A 15,871-nucleotide genomic window follows, 5' to 3' on the forward strand; every position below is an offset into this window, starting at 1 on the left:
GGGAAGGCATGGATCACTAGGAAAAAAACAATTGTGCTAGGAAAGGTAGCAGATAGAAGAAGGTGGGGAAGACTGCAGACCAGGTGGATGGACTCAATCAGGGGAGTTATGGGCATGGATTTGCAGAAGCAGTGGAAGACAGGGATACTTGGAGATATCTCATCCACAGGGTTGCCATGAGTTGCCATGAGTTGGAATATTGGAATAGACTCAAGGGCAGATGACAACAACTTATGAATTCATAAATACTGGACAAAATGCCAGGCATAATTATGAAATACTATTTAAAAATATGTTCTTGATTAATGTATACATTTTAGACTGCTTAGCATTCAAAAAATCAAAGGCATTATGTAGCTGTTATGGTTTTTGCTGCCTTCCAGAGTTTTCTGCTAAGAAAGGAAATGAAAAAAGCCGTGACATGATGTAGAAGGCTTAGAAAATGAATACGTTCACCTTTTCTAAAGCAAGTCTAAAGAAATGTGAGTTCTTTAGCACAAAACAATCTTTTAAAAACAATGTATATTTTATTTAACCACAGGTCCATAATTCAGTATCCTTAATGTGTTTTGGATACTGATGTATGCTGATGGACAATTGTATCAGTCTGTATCACATTTGTCTTTGAAAAGTAGACATTTAAATGCAAGAGATATATGTATGAATATTTCAAAACCTATAATTTGACAAGAATAATAAGAATCGCAAATGTTTTCAGAAGGATGCTAGCAGTTGGTGTTTATCAGCTACTAAGCCAATGGCTGGAATAAACCTCTCTGTTCTAAAATTGGCTACATGTGAAAATGATATCTAATACCTGGAAAGATTGAAAGCTTGGGGAAGAGGAAGAGGAGGAGGTGAAGGAAAAGGAGAAGGAGGAAAAGAAGGGAGGGGGAGAGGGAGGAGGAGCAAAGCAGCAAAGAGAAGAAATCAGTCCCTTTAGAGTCTCAAATGCTTTATAAGAGCTTCTGCATAAAGACCCTGAGCACGCAGCCCCAGCAACAAGAACATAACAGTAAAGATTTCTCGCCATTGATATGGTAAGAGATGTCTATTAAAAAAACCTTTGATGTCTTGGCTTGCACCCTGGCTTTGGTGCAAGGGTGTGGTATGTTTATTTTTCTTTTGTCCCACTGCCAGCATGTCTATGGTTATTTTGAGATTTTTGCTTGTATTGGCTTCTGTTTCATCTGTCATTTACCCTTAGTGTGCATATTAATTCATTGTGCAGGCATTAAACAACAAGGTGATGAGATTTAGCAGCAGGGTGAAAGCTTTGCAGGCTGGTACAGCAGACTGACCAATGGAGCCAGTGATGAAATGCTGCTTTTCCCCGCTCCAGGTATATTGCAAAAATTCTCCCTCCCTTTCTATGGAAATCTTTTCCCTGTGGAAATAGGTTAGTGATTGCTTAGCTTACTGTCCTGGATGCCATGCAGTTGTTCCATAGCATGTGAAAGAAATATAAACAAACCTTTTAGGTTCAGACACTGGGGCAGCAGTGGCGGCAGGGGAAGGTACAGGAGGAAGACCTGTGCAAGGATAATTTTGTCACAAAAGAAATCTTGTGAAGAAAACAGAAATCTCTTTTCCTCCTGCATTCCCTTGTGTCATTTTCTTCTCGATTAATGATTACCACATTAGCAGGGAAAGAGAAATGATTGCAGTGCTTCTTCAAAGGGCTGATCAGGGAATGAGACCAGGAGCTATCCATTGTGCTGATCATCTAGAGCTATTGCTATGTGCTGCATAATACCTTGTACAAAATAGAAGGAAGGGAATATTAATAGATCTGTTATTGCTGGGTGTATTCAATAACACATATGAAACTGGAGGACAAAATGAAAGCCTTTTCCGCTAGGCAACAACCTTTATTGGCTAAACAGTTGGTTTTGAATAATCTGACATTCAGAATTTTCTTCATAGGTTACTAAAAAGGTTATCCTATGTGCAGATATGTTTACTATTCTGAATATATACATAAAAAGCTGAAGTGGGGAAGAGATTTCCACCACCACCTCCCAGTAAAATAAATCCTGATAATAACCAAATCAAGAGACACATATTTTGGCTTGCTCATGACAGAAATCAGGGTGGGACTGACCTAAAACAATATTCAAATGAGAATGCTATTTTACCCAGGAGATGTAGATGGCAAAGACGGCTGATTTAAAAGAAGAAAATAACAATGCAAGCAAATAAGATTTTTTAAAATATATGACCCTCTGTGTTGCTCAGGCTTGTTTAGCACACACACACAACACTTTACTCTGTTCCCATCTGATGTGTCTCCTTTGTGTTATTCTTTTTTTCAGTATTTCAGTGAGAAGATGAGTACTTATTGAAAAGCATCTTTGCAGCCTGCTCTGAATAGAAGAAGTGGAATAAATCCTCAAATTGGCCCCATGCCTTAATACAGTAAGTACAGTTATAAAGCTACAAAGTATAAAGAAATGCTCTGAAAATGCATTATTTATATAAGGGTAGATCAAATAAAATAGAAAACAAGCATATGTATTATATATGTACTTGAAACATCTCTCTGCTATTTCATATGCATATCTAGCCACTTTCTTCTTAGCTTTCTCTTTAAAACATAAAAACAAACACAACAGCCAAATATCTCTAGAAAATTTGAATATGTATTTCTACTAGAAAAAAACAACATGATGACGTGTCCAATGAAGTGCATTATAAATGTACTGTATAAAAGATAATGGTTAGGCATTTTAATTAAATGGTGACAATGACTAATGAGCAATTTGAGATGAGGCTTTGTGAAAATGTATTTAAACTACACATCCTTTTATCACTAGTTATTACAACAGGTGAATATTTCCTTAGGGTTTATTTTTTAAATAATCATTCATGTAAATGTAAAATCAAACTGAAGCTATAGAAATAAAAACAGTGTCCTGTATGTCATTGTCAAAATCTTATAGTGGGATAATCAGATAAACTACAAGATAACAACTTGCATGTCTGAACTCAGCTTTGTTTTTAAAATGTCTTCCATTGTGTAGTATTTCTAGTTTAATTAGCTGATGTAATATTAATCAAGCCGGTGAAAAGTAAACTTGAAATAACTTCACTATGTCAAATATTACTACTACTACTATTACTTAGGCAATGGTAATTGTATAGGTGCTCTGACATTTTATTTATGCCTGCAAAAGATATCCCCCCCAGCATACCATCTGGGACTGAAACAACATGCAGGCATTGACTAACATCTCCAATTGTTTTTTTCTCATGTTTGGTTTGTAACATCTTGCCTGATGAAGAAGCCCATGGAGCTTCGAAAGCTTGCAACAAGTATATTGTGGATTTCAGTTGGCCAATAAAGGTATCACTGATTAATTTTATTTATGTGAGAGTTACAAATAAAGTTATTACTTGCTGAAGGAAGTTGGTTTAGTATGAGAATAATGGTAAAGATAATTGTTCAGAAATATTAATGCATTTGCTATAATAAATGGAAATAAACTTTTAGAATTTAAATGTATACATTGAAATTAATGGGGCAAATTCTCATGACTGAGTTTCCCACTGATTTCAATGGAACTACTGTAAGTATGACTAAATCTGGGTTCATTTTATTATCTGTACTTTGGTATCTTGATAAATGGACGGACATTAATTGCATTAATATAACAGTTCAGATATGTTTGATTGGTATTTTAAAATGAACAACCAAGTTAGTTCTCCAGTGTGGAGAACTCTAGAACCAACTATTTCTATAAAGATGATAGCCCTAGCTAGGGGATATATCAGTTTTTCCTAATTCTACCAACTAACTATGAACATCTTGTCTGGACCAGAAAAATATAGGAATTGATGTTCTCCAATTAGCACAGGGCACTAGCTAAATGATAAATGATGTATTGTCATTTTAAGTGTGAGGAGAAAAGGATTAACATGAGTAAGCTTAGAGGGCTTCTTTTGGTTCAGTGATTACTGTATGGGAAATGTCAGCTTTTTGCTTCTTGACTAGGGAAAATCTGCTATGATCAAGTTTCAAAGCCATAGTGTAGACTAGATCTGTTGTTGTTGTTTCTCTCCATCACATGGATGCTGGAAACTGTTACTTTTGTTAAAAAAGTTTTAATCTGCTGTTTTGATTGTAGCACCAGTTGTGATCAGACAGCATGGAGTTCAAAAGAGGAAAAACCTTCATAAAATCCAGCATGCAGCTCACCCATGAGAAATTACCTTTAGTGGGCTTGAGTCCTAGAGAGAAAGACAATGCAGGAAAGGACATCAAAGAAAGAAACCTTCCCAACATTGAAACTGCAAAATCAAGTTTCTCTGAGGATAAATGTGATAGCATTTCAAACAGGTCAACAAAGACTGGTTCTAGTGAGAGCATCCTGTTGGTCCCAGAATCCTTCTACAAACCTGTACGGAAAAGTAAAACCCATGACTGTGTTGTAAGAAGTGCAGACAAAGCTGAACAATGTGGCCACAATAGCAACATCTCTGAGGAGGGTGTTGTAGCTCCTGGAAGAACTAAAGGACGACTTGTCAACAGTGCCAGCTTTTCTGGGTTTGGGAATGCACAGAATTCTCATGGCAAAAAAGACTCTGTGGTCAACTCAAGTCATTTCTTGAACAGTCCACAGCAGATGATTGATTACCGCAACTTTGTCCCACAGATGCCTTTTGTGCCAGCTGTGGCCAAAAGTATCCCTAGGAAGAGGATTTCTCTGAAGCGATCCAAAAAAGGTTTCCGAGACATATTTCATATTAAAAAAAACAAGTCAGAGAATCTTGCTTTGTTGTCAGAGAAGCAGAAAAGGCTTCCATTTCCAGGATGTAAGTCAGAATTAGCAGGCCGGCTTGGTAAATATTTCTTTAAGGCTGGAGAAACCTTTACTGCTGACTGTTTGGCACAAGATATTTCTGATGGTGAACTTCTCTCAGAGTCCTCCTATGAGTATTCCAGTGCTTTGTGTGAAGATGTTGCTTCCCTGAAGAGCTTTGATTCCCTCACTGGATGTGGAGAGATTTTTGCAGATGAGAGCTCTGCCCATATGGAACTGGAGATCAGTAAAGAAATCTTACAAAGGCAATCTCAACAGAAAGACAACCCTGCCATGGGATCCTTCCAAGGTGGGGTGGAACAGCTTGCATCCCCAGCCCAAAATGAAGCAGCTGATTTTGCAAAACTTTGGGATAATATTAATAAATCAGTGCAACTGCATCAGAAAACATTGTTTGATAGAAGGTTACTGAAAATACCTAGCAGTAAACTGGCAAAGGCTAGATATGAGACCAGTGCCTCAGTGACAGACTTACTTTCTTCTCCTGACTCTTCCAAAGAGAGCTCCATAGACACTGGGACCCCAAAGAGTGACAATCAGGAATCCATGTCCACTAGTGATGAAGGATACTATGATTCATTTTCTCCTGGGCAAGATGATGAACTAAAGTCTGATCAATCACCTGGAGTACCAGGTCGGTTTCCAAGAGACAGCTATAGTGGAGATGCCTTGTATGAACTATTCTGTGACCCCAGTGAAGCTCAGATCAGCCCAGGGCTAGATGATGACCTCTGCATGTCCGAAAGCATTTCAGAAAAGGCCATTGAAATACCTTTGTCAATTTATAGTTTTCATGTAGGATCAGAAGAAAATATGGCTTCGCAACCAGCTGTTGATATCATCAGCCAAGGTTTCCTTCACAGCACATGGAAAGGCAAAGAATGCTTGCTCAAGCTATGTGACACAGAGCTCTCCTTGACCATGGGGATTATCAACTGGCTACGAAAAAACCCAGGACTGATTTCCCCACAAGATTTCCCCAAGAATCCTCAGTCACAGTTAGAAAAAGATGGTGAGCCAATACCCACCTACCCCAGCACACACAAGAATGGGTTCAAAGCAGCTCTGGAAGAAAATACAATGGGTCCAGAAGCATCTTCAATTTGCACCAAAAATGGAACATATTCATGTTCAGTAGGCAGAACTGAACAAAGGCAAAGTGATAGTCTTACATGTGAGTCACCTCAAGAAAGTTCTCAAGAAAGGGAAGGAACTCTGAGTGCCATGTCTCCCCTCATAACAGACAATAGCGCATCATATGACATGCACAGATCAGAGGAGAGCTGGGATGACCTACTGATGATGAGTTCTTCTGAAATGGAGAAGATATCTCTTGTAGGAGAGTGCACAGATCCTGGTACTGAAACACTGTCATTTGAAGCCCTCAATTTGGAGACAATCTTCCAAAATGACGAGAACCTTTTGGCAATGGATAACCATGATGCAGAGTCATGTTCTTCCTACATGACTGCTGCAACCTCTCCAGATTCTCTAGAAAATGGAGATGAAAGTGGGACAAAAGCATCAGAGACACCAGCAGAACTTGACAAGCCAACAGAGCCACTGAATCTCAGTCATTACCAAAGTCACACCAGCAAGACACAAAAAGAGAATGACAGTAACATGGTGAAGCTTTTGGATCATTGTGCCGCTCAAGTTGCCTCCCTAAAGATTAGTTATGATTCTGAAAATAAGCACTTGGGTGATAAATGCATTGGAAATGAAGTGAGCAATAATACTGATACAAGGAATCAATTAAAAAACCAACTACTGTTGCAAAATGAATGTATCTGTATACCTCCTATTGTTGATTATTCAAATCAGTGTAATGTTAAGGCAAATGTTGGTAGCAGTGCTCCATATCTCATGAAGAATGAAGAAGATCTCATGAATGAAGAAGATTTCATTTGTGTTGATGATCAGAAAAGATCAAGTATCCTAGACTATATGGGCCCAATTACAAAAAATAAGCTAACCTTTGAATATGCCCAGTTGAATAATCAAGCTTTGTCTTATATAAGAGATTTCCGATTTGAACTTGGCACTCAGAACTCTACTACCATGGCAAACATTTGCAGACCCACATTTTTACCACTCTTTAGTTCCATTTGCTCAGACACAGCTAGTGACTTCCCTCAGTCTTTGTGCAGAAAAAGCAGTTTACTGGAGAAGCATTCAAAAGATCAAGAGGTTCCACCAAGAAGCACACCTTTATGTGCTTATTCAAAATTCCAGTGTAAACTACTGCCACAGGTAGCCACTCTTCCACTTCCAGAAGATGCTACCAAAGAGATAGCTGTGATGGAGAAGAACCATGACTAACTTGGTGAAGTAAGGTAAGTCTAAGAATGAAGATCAAAATGGCATGTGGCCTTGTCAAAAGGTATGAAAGATTATTATTTGTGATGCCTTCATTCTTTTACACTTCAAGCTGCACTTTTGGGGCTATGTGTCTGTCCAAATCTTTTCTTCTTTATCCCACAAACAAAAGTGAAATTCAGCAACTCTCCAGCAAGGATTAGAGTAGAGTTGGGAAGCATATGGCCCTTCAGACAGTGTTGGAATGCAACTCCCATTATCTTTGACCATTGGCCACCCTGGCTGGAGAATCAAAGCTCAGCTGCATCTCAAGGGCCATAAATGATCCATCCTTAGATTAGCATAGTTCATCTCTGATTACCAGGTGATCTTAAAATATAATAAATCGTCAAAAAAGAGAAGTCAAGAAACATTTTTATTAGCCTGCATGCCCACACACTAGTTATTTGTAGCTTACAAGTGGGGAAAAAGACTTTCATAACATTTTCTTGGGTGGCCATTCAGAAGGAGTTTGTACAAGTGATCATGTGCATGGCTGTATATAGGTATGTGTTGATACCTTGTGTGTATTTACTTTATAGTAAGAATACTGAAACCAACATTTGTTTAGGTACATTAGAAAAGAAAGATATATTACTTCTATATAAACAATATATTTTAGATATGCTAGCTTCACATTTATGGGATAACACATTTCTGCTAAATGAACTGTGCCCTCTGAATATGTTTACCTTTAACCTAAATTCTTGCTGACAAAATGGATCCAAAGCAAAGTTGTACAAAAAGTGAATATTGTCATAATTCTATGGGCAATTTGTTGTTTTAGTTGTTGGTAGGTTGCATTTATGCTCATGAGAAATGTGAGTATCTTGTATATATGGATGCTACAAGATCCCTTTGCATACTGATTTTCTATACTAACATGGCTATGTCTTTGAATATGAATATGGATTACATTCCAGAAATTTGACATGCCTGAGTATGGATTTGAGGGAAGTTAAACCCACTGATTCATGACATAATATATATTTTATTTAGGGCCCATTCACACTCCACAAATGTAGCACTATGATTCCACATCACCAGCCTTGGCAGCATCTTATGGAATACTACGGTTTTAGTTTGGTAAGGCACTATTGCTCTCTGGATGAGAATTCTAAATCCACCTATTTAAACTGCAGAACTTGGGACTCCAAGGAATGTTGCCATTGCTCTTAAAGTGGCATCAAAGTGCTATACCTGTGTAGTATGAAAGGATCCATGGGAAGATTTCTTCTTGACGTACCCACTTCTGTACTTCCTCTCTTCTTTCACACAAAATTCAATCTTTACTCAGAATTAAGAGTTCTGATATTGTTCCCTCCCAACAAACTCCTTTCCTCTGGTTTGTTCTCACCCAACAAGTTCTTCAATGGGAATGTTTCACACTAGTATACCTCACTCACTCACTCACTCACTCACTTGAGCATGTTAGGTTGCTTTTAATGTAATGTTCATTGAAACATGCATGTCCAATTTTCATGTATTTGATGATTCCCTCCACAAATTTAAACCATCACAAATACGATACAATTTTTGTGATGCAAGAAGGTAGGGATCTGAGGGCACTCTGTTCCCATTTTCATTGGGAGTGGCTAAAGAAACTACAGAATTTTTGTTGCACAGCTGGCGTATCATGTCATCTTCCCTTCTCTGGTTTGTCCCAATCCAAAAGACCAGAGAAAGAAGCCAATAACAAGCCCTAGGTTATTTCTCTACTTTTTGGGGGAGGGAAGGAATCAAAGAAGGGAAGCTGTCCATGGCCAGGGAACACAACAAACCAACAGTAGAGTAAAGCTCCATAGCTTATTGCAATGCTCTTATAGCAAGGAGGACCAATCAAACAAAATGAACTGGCATGCTGCTTATGACAACAAGCCTAAGGAACTTGCAGTTTCAGCTACTTGCCTTACACAAAGATACCTGATGGTTATTTCTGCTTCCTTTCCTTCCTCCAGCTTGACACAGTAATGACAGCTTTTCTGTATCCAAAGTACTAGGCTTCTGAATCTCTTACAATATCAATTCAGTGTGGTTTGAAGAATTTTGCAAGAATAAGACACGTAGACCAATTTTTGAACCAAGGAAATCTTTTTTTTAAAAAATAGCATTTATGAAAGGTATCACTATCTTTACAAACTAGTACAATAAATGAAGCAAATATTTACATTTGGGCCTGCACTCTGGTGATATTTGGGCCTGCACTCAGGTGATAAAAATCTATCTCTAGGAAGGTTCATGTGTGCTTGCCATAACAAATACAAGTGCATGGTCAAAAATGAGAGCTTCCTCCCAGCCTCTGACTAGGCTGTGATATATCCTAGGGGTTCCAGGGCAAATTATGTGACACACAGCTCTTTCCTCCTATTCCTTGTTGTTGCCTCCCAATATGACTGATTGATTGACTAACTGACTGATTGATTGATGACATTTGTTTATCATGTTTAAACCCACCAGGGTTCCTGAGGCAATGCACAATGAATAAAAACATAAAAAACATTAAATACATTGTTGTTGTTGTTAGCTGCCCCTGAGTCAACTCCAACTAATGTTGACCCTGTGGACGAGACATCTCCAAGGATCCCTATCCTCTATTGCCTTGCCCAGATCCTGCAAGCCCTTGCCCATAATCCTACTGATTGAGTCTTTCCCTCTGGTCTGTGGTTTCCCTCTCTTTCTTCTACCTTCTACCTTTCCTAGCATTATTGTTTTTCCCTAGTGATCCGTGCCTTCTCATTATGTGGCTAAAGTATGATAGTCTCAACTTGATCATCTTTGCTTCCAAGGAGAGCCCTGGTCTGATCTGTTCAAGAACCCATTTGTTTGTCTTCTTAGCTGTCCATGGGATCCCAAGTACTCTTCTCCAGCAACACATTTTGAATGAGTTGATTTTCTTTCTGTCTGCTTCCTTCATTGTCCAACTTCCTTCACTGTCTCACTGGACATACATGATTAAAAACAATAATAAAATTAACCATAAAAATATAAATACATTATTAGGTAAGGGTAAAGGTTTCCCCTTGACACGAATGTCTAGTTGTAACCGACTGTAGGGGGTGGTGCTCATCTCTGTTACTAAGCTGAAGAGCCAGTGTTGTCTGAGGACGACTCTGGTGTTCATGTTGGCCAGCATGACTGCACAAAATGCTGTTACCTTCCCACCGAAGTAGTTCCTATTTACTTGTATTTGCATGTTTTCAAACTGCTAGGTCGGCAGAAGCTGGGACTAGTGACAGGAGCTTACCCCATCATGCAGTAATTGGGATTTGAACTGCCAGCCTTCCAACCTTACGATTGTTGGAATTGGCATCTTTAGCAGTAAGCCACAGCATCCCACCAAAATACACCATTAAAAACAGTTAAAACAAACTAAAACTCTTCTCTAAAATTGTTATAGAATTTCAAATGATTAAAATCAGTTAAAATATCTAGAATCACCACTCATAATTTTAGCATTTGAAGGCTAAGGAAATAGCACAATCTGTTGCCTGCTGGAAACTCAGAAGGTCTGCAGCCCAATACAACTCTTGTCTAACTGAAGGGCTGGCCCTGCTTAGTATTAGAAAATTGTGTAACCTTGGAGAGTTGCTACTGGTTAGAATAGATAACACTGGGTCATCTGACTTGGTATACTGCCTATCACCTATTCAGGTTCAACAGAAGAAATATACAAGGAAGAAGAATACATTAATTCCACCCCTACCTCCTTCACTCCCCTGTGCACATTTCCATAATTCTCCTCACATTCCACTTTTTGAAGTGCAGTTTATGGATAGAGGAGGTTCTCCACATGATTCATAGTATTTCTCAGTATTCTAGTTTTTGTGAAGAGCCTCCATGGAGGATTCCCTCTTCGTCAGAAAGGCACTCCCCATATGAAGAGTGACAGTAACATGTGGAGAGGGAGTAGTACTAGAATGCTTCCTGTACTTGTGTTTATTCTGTGATGCCTCAATAAGGATCAGTGCTCCCATGAATCTAGAATAGGGCTTTATGTTCCTATGATTCTGGATCAGGTTGCCCAGAAATCAGGTGGTGGTGTTTTCTCATGTCACCGAAGATCTTCATGAGAAAGCCCAGAAGCCCTAAACTGATGCAAACTCAGTGCTGCTGTATACAGACATAGAGAAAAGCATTTTCTAGGCAGGCATTATTTTCTGCTAGATACAGGAAGTGGAAGCATAACAGATGCATCTGTCAGAAGTGGTAATGTCCCCAACTGTAGTACTTTATGAGATGTACTGCAAACAGACATTATTGAGCTGGGGGCATTTTCTAATATATTGTTTCACTAGTTGATGTAGCATGTTGCCAGTTGCCAGTGAAGATACCTCACAAACTAGAGATATGTCTCTTTTTGTATGCTATGGTTATATGTTCACCACAAAGGGATGATTTTTCTCTCTGGGGAAAAATGGAAGGTTACTCCGAATATTCATTTAGTGGTGTTCTCACAATTCAAGAATTTTTGTGTCATGTGAATGAATTTGGACATGTACCTCAATCATATTTAAGCCTTCATTTAAAAAAAAAAAACTAATTATGCACAGGCATTTTATTGTTTTACTACAATGGTTTCTAGAAGAAAAACTGAGAACTTGGGTGTAACAACACTGCTTTGCTATATATCCAAACTTATCCCACACGTAGCATGATCTCACATGTTTTCAGGATTGCATTACATGCTATTTTACATGAAAGGTAAGTTTCACCTCAAAATTAAATAAAAATTATAGATGAAAATCTTTGCAGATATATTTGTCACTGTGAACCAGGAACCAGGAATTTATGCATATAAAGGTTCCTTGTTAGTGAACTTGGTATAGAACACAAAAAGAAAACAACATGAAACCATTTCTATATCACAAATTGAACTTGTTGCATTAGTTGGTGTATAAAATGGCCTATGTTAGTTGGCTTGCCAGTTAGGAGGATCCACTAATTTGTGAATGTACAAGGTCATTTTTTTTGTTTGTGTTTAAAAAAAGATGGTGGCATTTATCTGCTTATTTCAATAGTATCACCAGTTACCTATGCTGTCCTGACTGTATTGTTAGCTGGCTGTAGCTGATGTAATATTGCTCAAGACCAGATCTATTAAACAGCTGACAGGTATGCTTAGTATTGAGGATCTCTTTTTAGAAAAGCTCCAGGCTGTTTCATAATGAAATAGGAGGAAGAAGGCAGAACATATATCAGAACTTTCAGAAAAATATGAGGTTGGACTATCCCTGCAAGCAGCATGGGAGGAACCCCCAAGGATAAGATGAGATCACTGTTTCTTAAAACAGCAATTACATTCAGGCGTCAATGTGGGTATAAGGTATACCTAAATTGTTGTACTGTTATCAGGGCACAGTTTTATTAGTGTGTGTGTGTGTGTGTGTGAGAGAGAGAGAGAGAGAGAGAGAGAGGGGTTGACATTTAATGGTTAGTAACTGGTATTTAAAAACTGCATCCCTAAAGAGCCACATGTTAGTTTTCTACATATTACTAAGCAGTTACACATATTTTAATTTTAGTATCTCTTCAAATTCCAAGGCAAATCTGTGTTTCACATATTATTGCAGCTACAGAATACATTTGCGGAGTTGTGAGTTGATAAGGGGGAAAAACTGGGCGCTGCTTTCCAAGAACATATAAAATATATGAACTCATACATGTTCTAAGTTGATAAACATGCAAGGGATCTTGTGAATTTGGCAATAATTCACTGTAAGCAGATTGGAGACAATAACCCACGTCTACACAGAGCTATCTAAGGAGGAATTTTATTGAACACACAGAAGAATCAAAATGTACACAATGATTGCACATCAGAATAGCAAATATTATGGTAGGGCTTTGTAAATGGCAAAAGTAAATGTATAACACAGAGAGCTAGTTTAAAGAGCACAGTTGCTTCAGAATGGGAAAATATTAAGTTAAATATGAAACTCATGAAGCTGGAAGGGTTTCAGGATCCAGTCTGTCACTAACATACTGTAGAGTCCTGGATTCTGGCAGGGGTTTGGGGACTAAGCAGGATGCAGTTCAGTGGTTGCTAAGTGGTGGGATGAGAGAGAGAAAACTTGAAAAGTGGGGGCACTAGAAAACTATCTGCATAGTATCACAAACTCCACGGGATGAGGGAATAGGTAGGAGAGTGACTAATGTACAGGGAAAATACTCCTTGAAATATGGGGGTGATGAAAATTATGGGGGTTGGAGTAGTGCAAAGGAGAGGAGAACAGATACATTATATCAGAGCTAAGACTTTAAAAAAAGAGAATAAAATGAGGAGATTCTCCTGCTAGAATCCCAGATTTGGGAGTGTTACACTGGGATATAAAACATTTTGCTTGAGAATACTGATGTTTAATGTCTGATTGATTCATCCTTGCTGTACCATGGGAATATTTATTAAAATATTTAATATTTTAGCACTGGAAGTTATATTTCTTTACCTTTCTTGGGAGGCTGACATGAACACCTAGAGATTTATTTTTAGCTCCTTTATGACCTAGGCCAGACAGGGATTCCTTCACTACTACTACTACTAGTAATAATAATAATAATAATAATAATAATAATAATAATAATAATAATAACTTTATTTATACCCCACCTCTCTGTCAGAAGACAGTTGAGGCAGCTTACAATAAAAAATCCATACAATACAACAACAATACCCCAATTATTCCCTCCCTTCTTTAAAACACCAATTAAACACATTTACCCATTAAAACATTCCATTAAAATAATCAGAGATGGATGAATGGGACTACAGTGAGATGGTTGATCCAATTGGTGGCTGGGTTTACAATTCAGGAAAGGCCTGCCGTAGTTTCCATGTAGTCACAGACATATATAGATAACCACATATGCCTTGGCACTGGTGTTGTACAAACACAGATAGCTTGTGACATTGGACATTTTGGTGTGCCTTTTAAAAATAGTGTGGTTGGCAGAAGTAAGTTGGCAGAGCTTTTTTGGTGCATAGTGATGAGGATCATCATTTGCTAATGCCAATAGATCAGGCTATTGTTAAAGGCATAAGATGGAAAATTAATTAACAAAATGGTGGACCATCTTATTCTGGAATAGCATCTGATGGAGAACATATTTATTTATTTATTTATTTGGAGTATTTATATTCCACTCTTCAGCCAAAAGGCTCTCAGAGCGGTTTACAAATTGTTAGACACTTCCCTGCCCTCAGGCTTACAATCTAAAAAGACAAGACACAAAAGGAGAAGGGAATGGCAATGGGGAAGGGAATAAGTCCAGCAGATCTTCTCTCTCTCTGGGGCCTGGACTATCACTGCATGGCCAAGGGATTTCATGCTTAGTTTTCTGTGAGTTTTTTCTGGCAATGAAGCCGTGTTCTAGAAGAGTTCTTTCCTGATGTTTCACCAGCAGCTGTGGTTGGCATCTTAAGAGAATGCTGGCATGGAAGAGAGTGGGGCATATTCAGTTGGCCCTCCTTATCCACAGATTTTTTATACAGGGATTCAAGCATCCACGGCTTGAAAGTATTAAAATATATATATATAAATTTCAAGTATCAAACCTTGATTTTCCCATTTTATATAAGGGACACCATTTTGCCATGTCATTGTATTTAATGGGACTTGAGCATACACGGATTTTGTTATTCATGGGGGTTCCTGGAAATAACAAGGGTCCACTGTATACTGTTGGTTGAGGGGAAGTGATTTTCATATGTATTGTTGAATGGCAAGGCCTCAGGGTGTCTATTTAATTAATGATCCATTGTCTGCTGGGAAACCCCCTTCACTTTGGCTCAGTACACATGGGCCAAAAGTGGCATGGTTCAGGAGCTTGCAGCAACCACACACTCCCGAACCTTAGTATGTATGGGTGGCACCATCTTGACACAGCACCATCCATATGGCGTGTGCATCCATGATGTATCTTGTGACATAACCCTTTTCCAGTGGGTCGTTGTTGCGGCCGTGCGGTTGCCACAGCAACGATCCAGAGGAGAAAGGGACAGGCCTTTGTTTACTTTAAGGGTTTCTTCTTTCCTGTTGAAGTTGTACAGGTGTTTCTGGTTTTCAGTGGCTTCCCTGTACATTCTGACCTGACTGTTGTTGGCATGGTCCAGAATTACAGTGTTTTCAAACAGCATTTTATGCCCAGGATGGTTTATAATGTCTTCTGCTGCTGCTGATTTTTCTGGCTGACCCAGTCTGCAGTGTCTCTCTTGCTCCTTGATTTGTGTTTGAACACTGCGTTTGGTGGTCCCTATGTACACTTGTCCACAGTTGAATGGTATGCGGTAACCTCCTGTGGTTGTGAGAGGGTTTCTCCTGTCCTTCACTGAGCGTAGCATTTGCTGGATTTTCTTGGTCGGTTTGTAGACCATTTGGAGGTTAGGTTTCCTCACCACATTCCTTATTCCTTAGTCAGTTACTTTTTTGATGTATGGTAAAAATACTTTCCTTTTGGGTGATTGTTTGTCTTCACTTCTGTGGGTTTTTCTGGGTCTGGCAGCCCTTCTAATGCCTGAGCTGGAGTTATCACTAGCCTGTAGAGCCCAGTCTAGGTGCTTCAATTCATCATCCAGGAAGTGAGGTTCACAGATCCAGTGTTTTTATTGTGCTGCTGCTGCTGCTGCTGCTGCTTCTTCTTCTTCTTCTTCTTTTATCCTGGGTGATGGTTGGAGTTCTTGTATAGGTATCTAT

The 15,871-nt window shown here is 38.7% G+C and overlaps 1 protein-coding gene across 1 annotated transcript in view; it reads left to right on the plus strand.

The window, feature by feature from the left end:
* The first annotated feature begins 3,304 nt into the window (after positions 1 to 3,304).
* The window catches only part of AMER3 (APC membrane recruitment protein 3), a 26,921-nt gene continuing 14,354 nt past the window's right edge, over positions 3,305 to 15,871 (plus strand). The window contains exons 1-2 of the mRNA XM_042457319.1: positions 3,305 to 3,346; positions 4,128 to 7,159. Coding sequence (XP_042313253.1) covers positions 4,149 to 7,145 — 2,997 coding nt within the window. The 5' untranslated portion in view covers positions 3,305 to 3,346; positions 4,128 to 4,148 and the 3' untranslated portion in view covers positions 7,146 to 7,159. The remainder of the gene's footprint in view (positions 3,347 to 4,127; positions 7,160 to 15,871) is intronic.

This window comes from Sceloporus undulatus, chromosome 3 (genome assembly GCF_019175285.1).
Source record: "Sceloporus undulatus isolate JIND9_A2432 ecotype Alabama chromosome 3, SceUnd_v1.1, whole genome shotgun sequence".
Lineage (NCBI taxonomy): Eukaryota > Metazoa > Chordata > Lepidosauria > Squamata > Phrynosomatidae > Sceloporus > Sceloporus undulatus.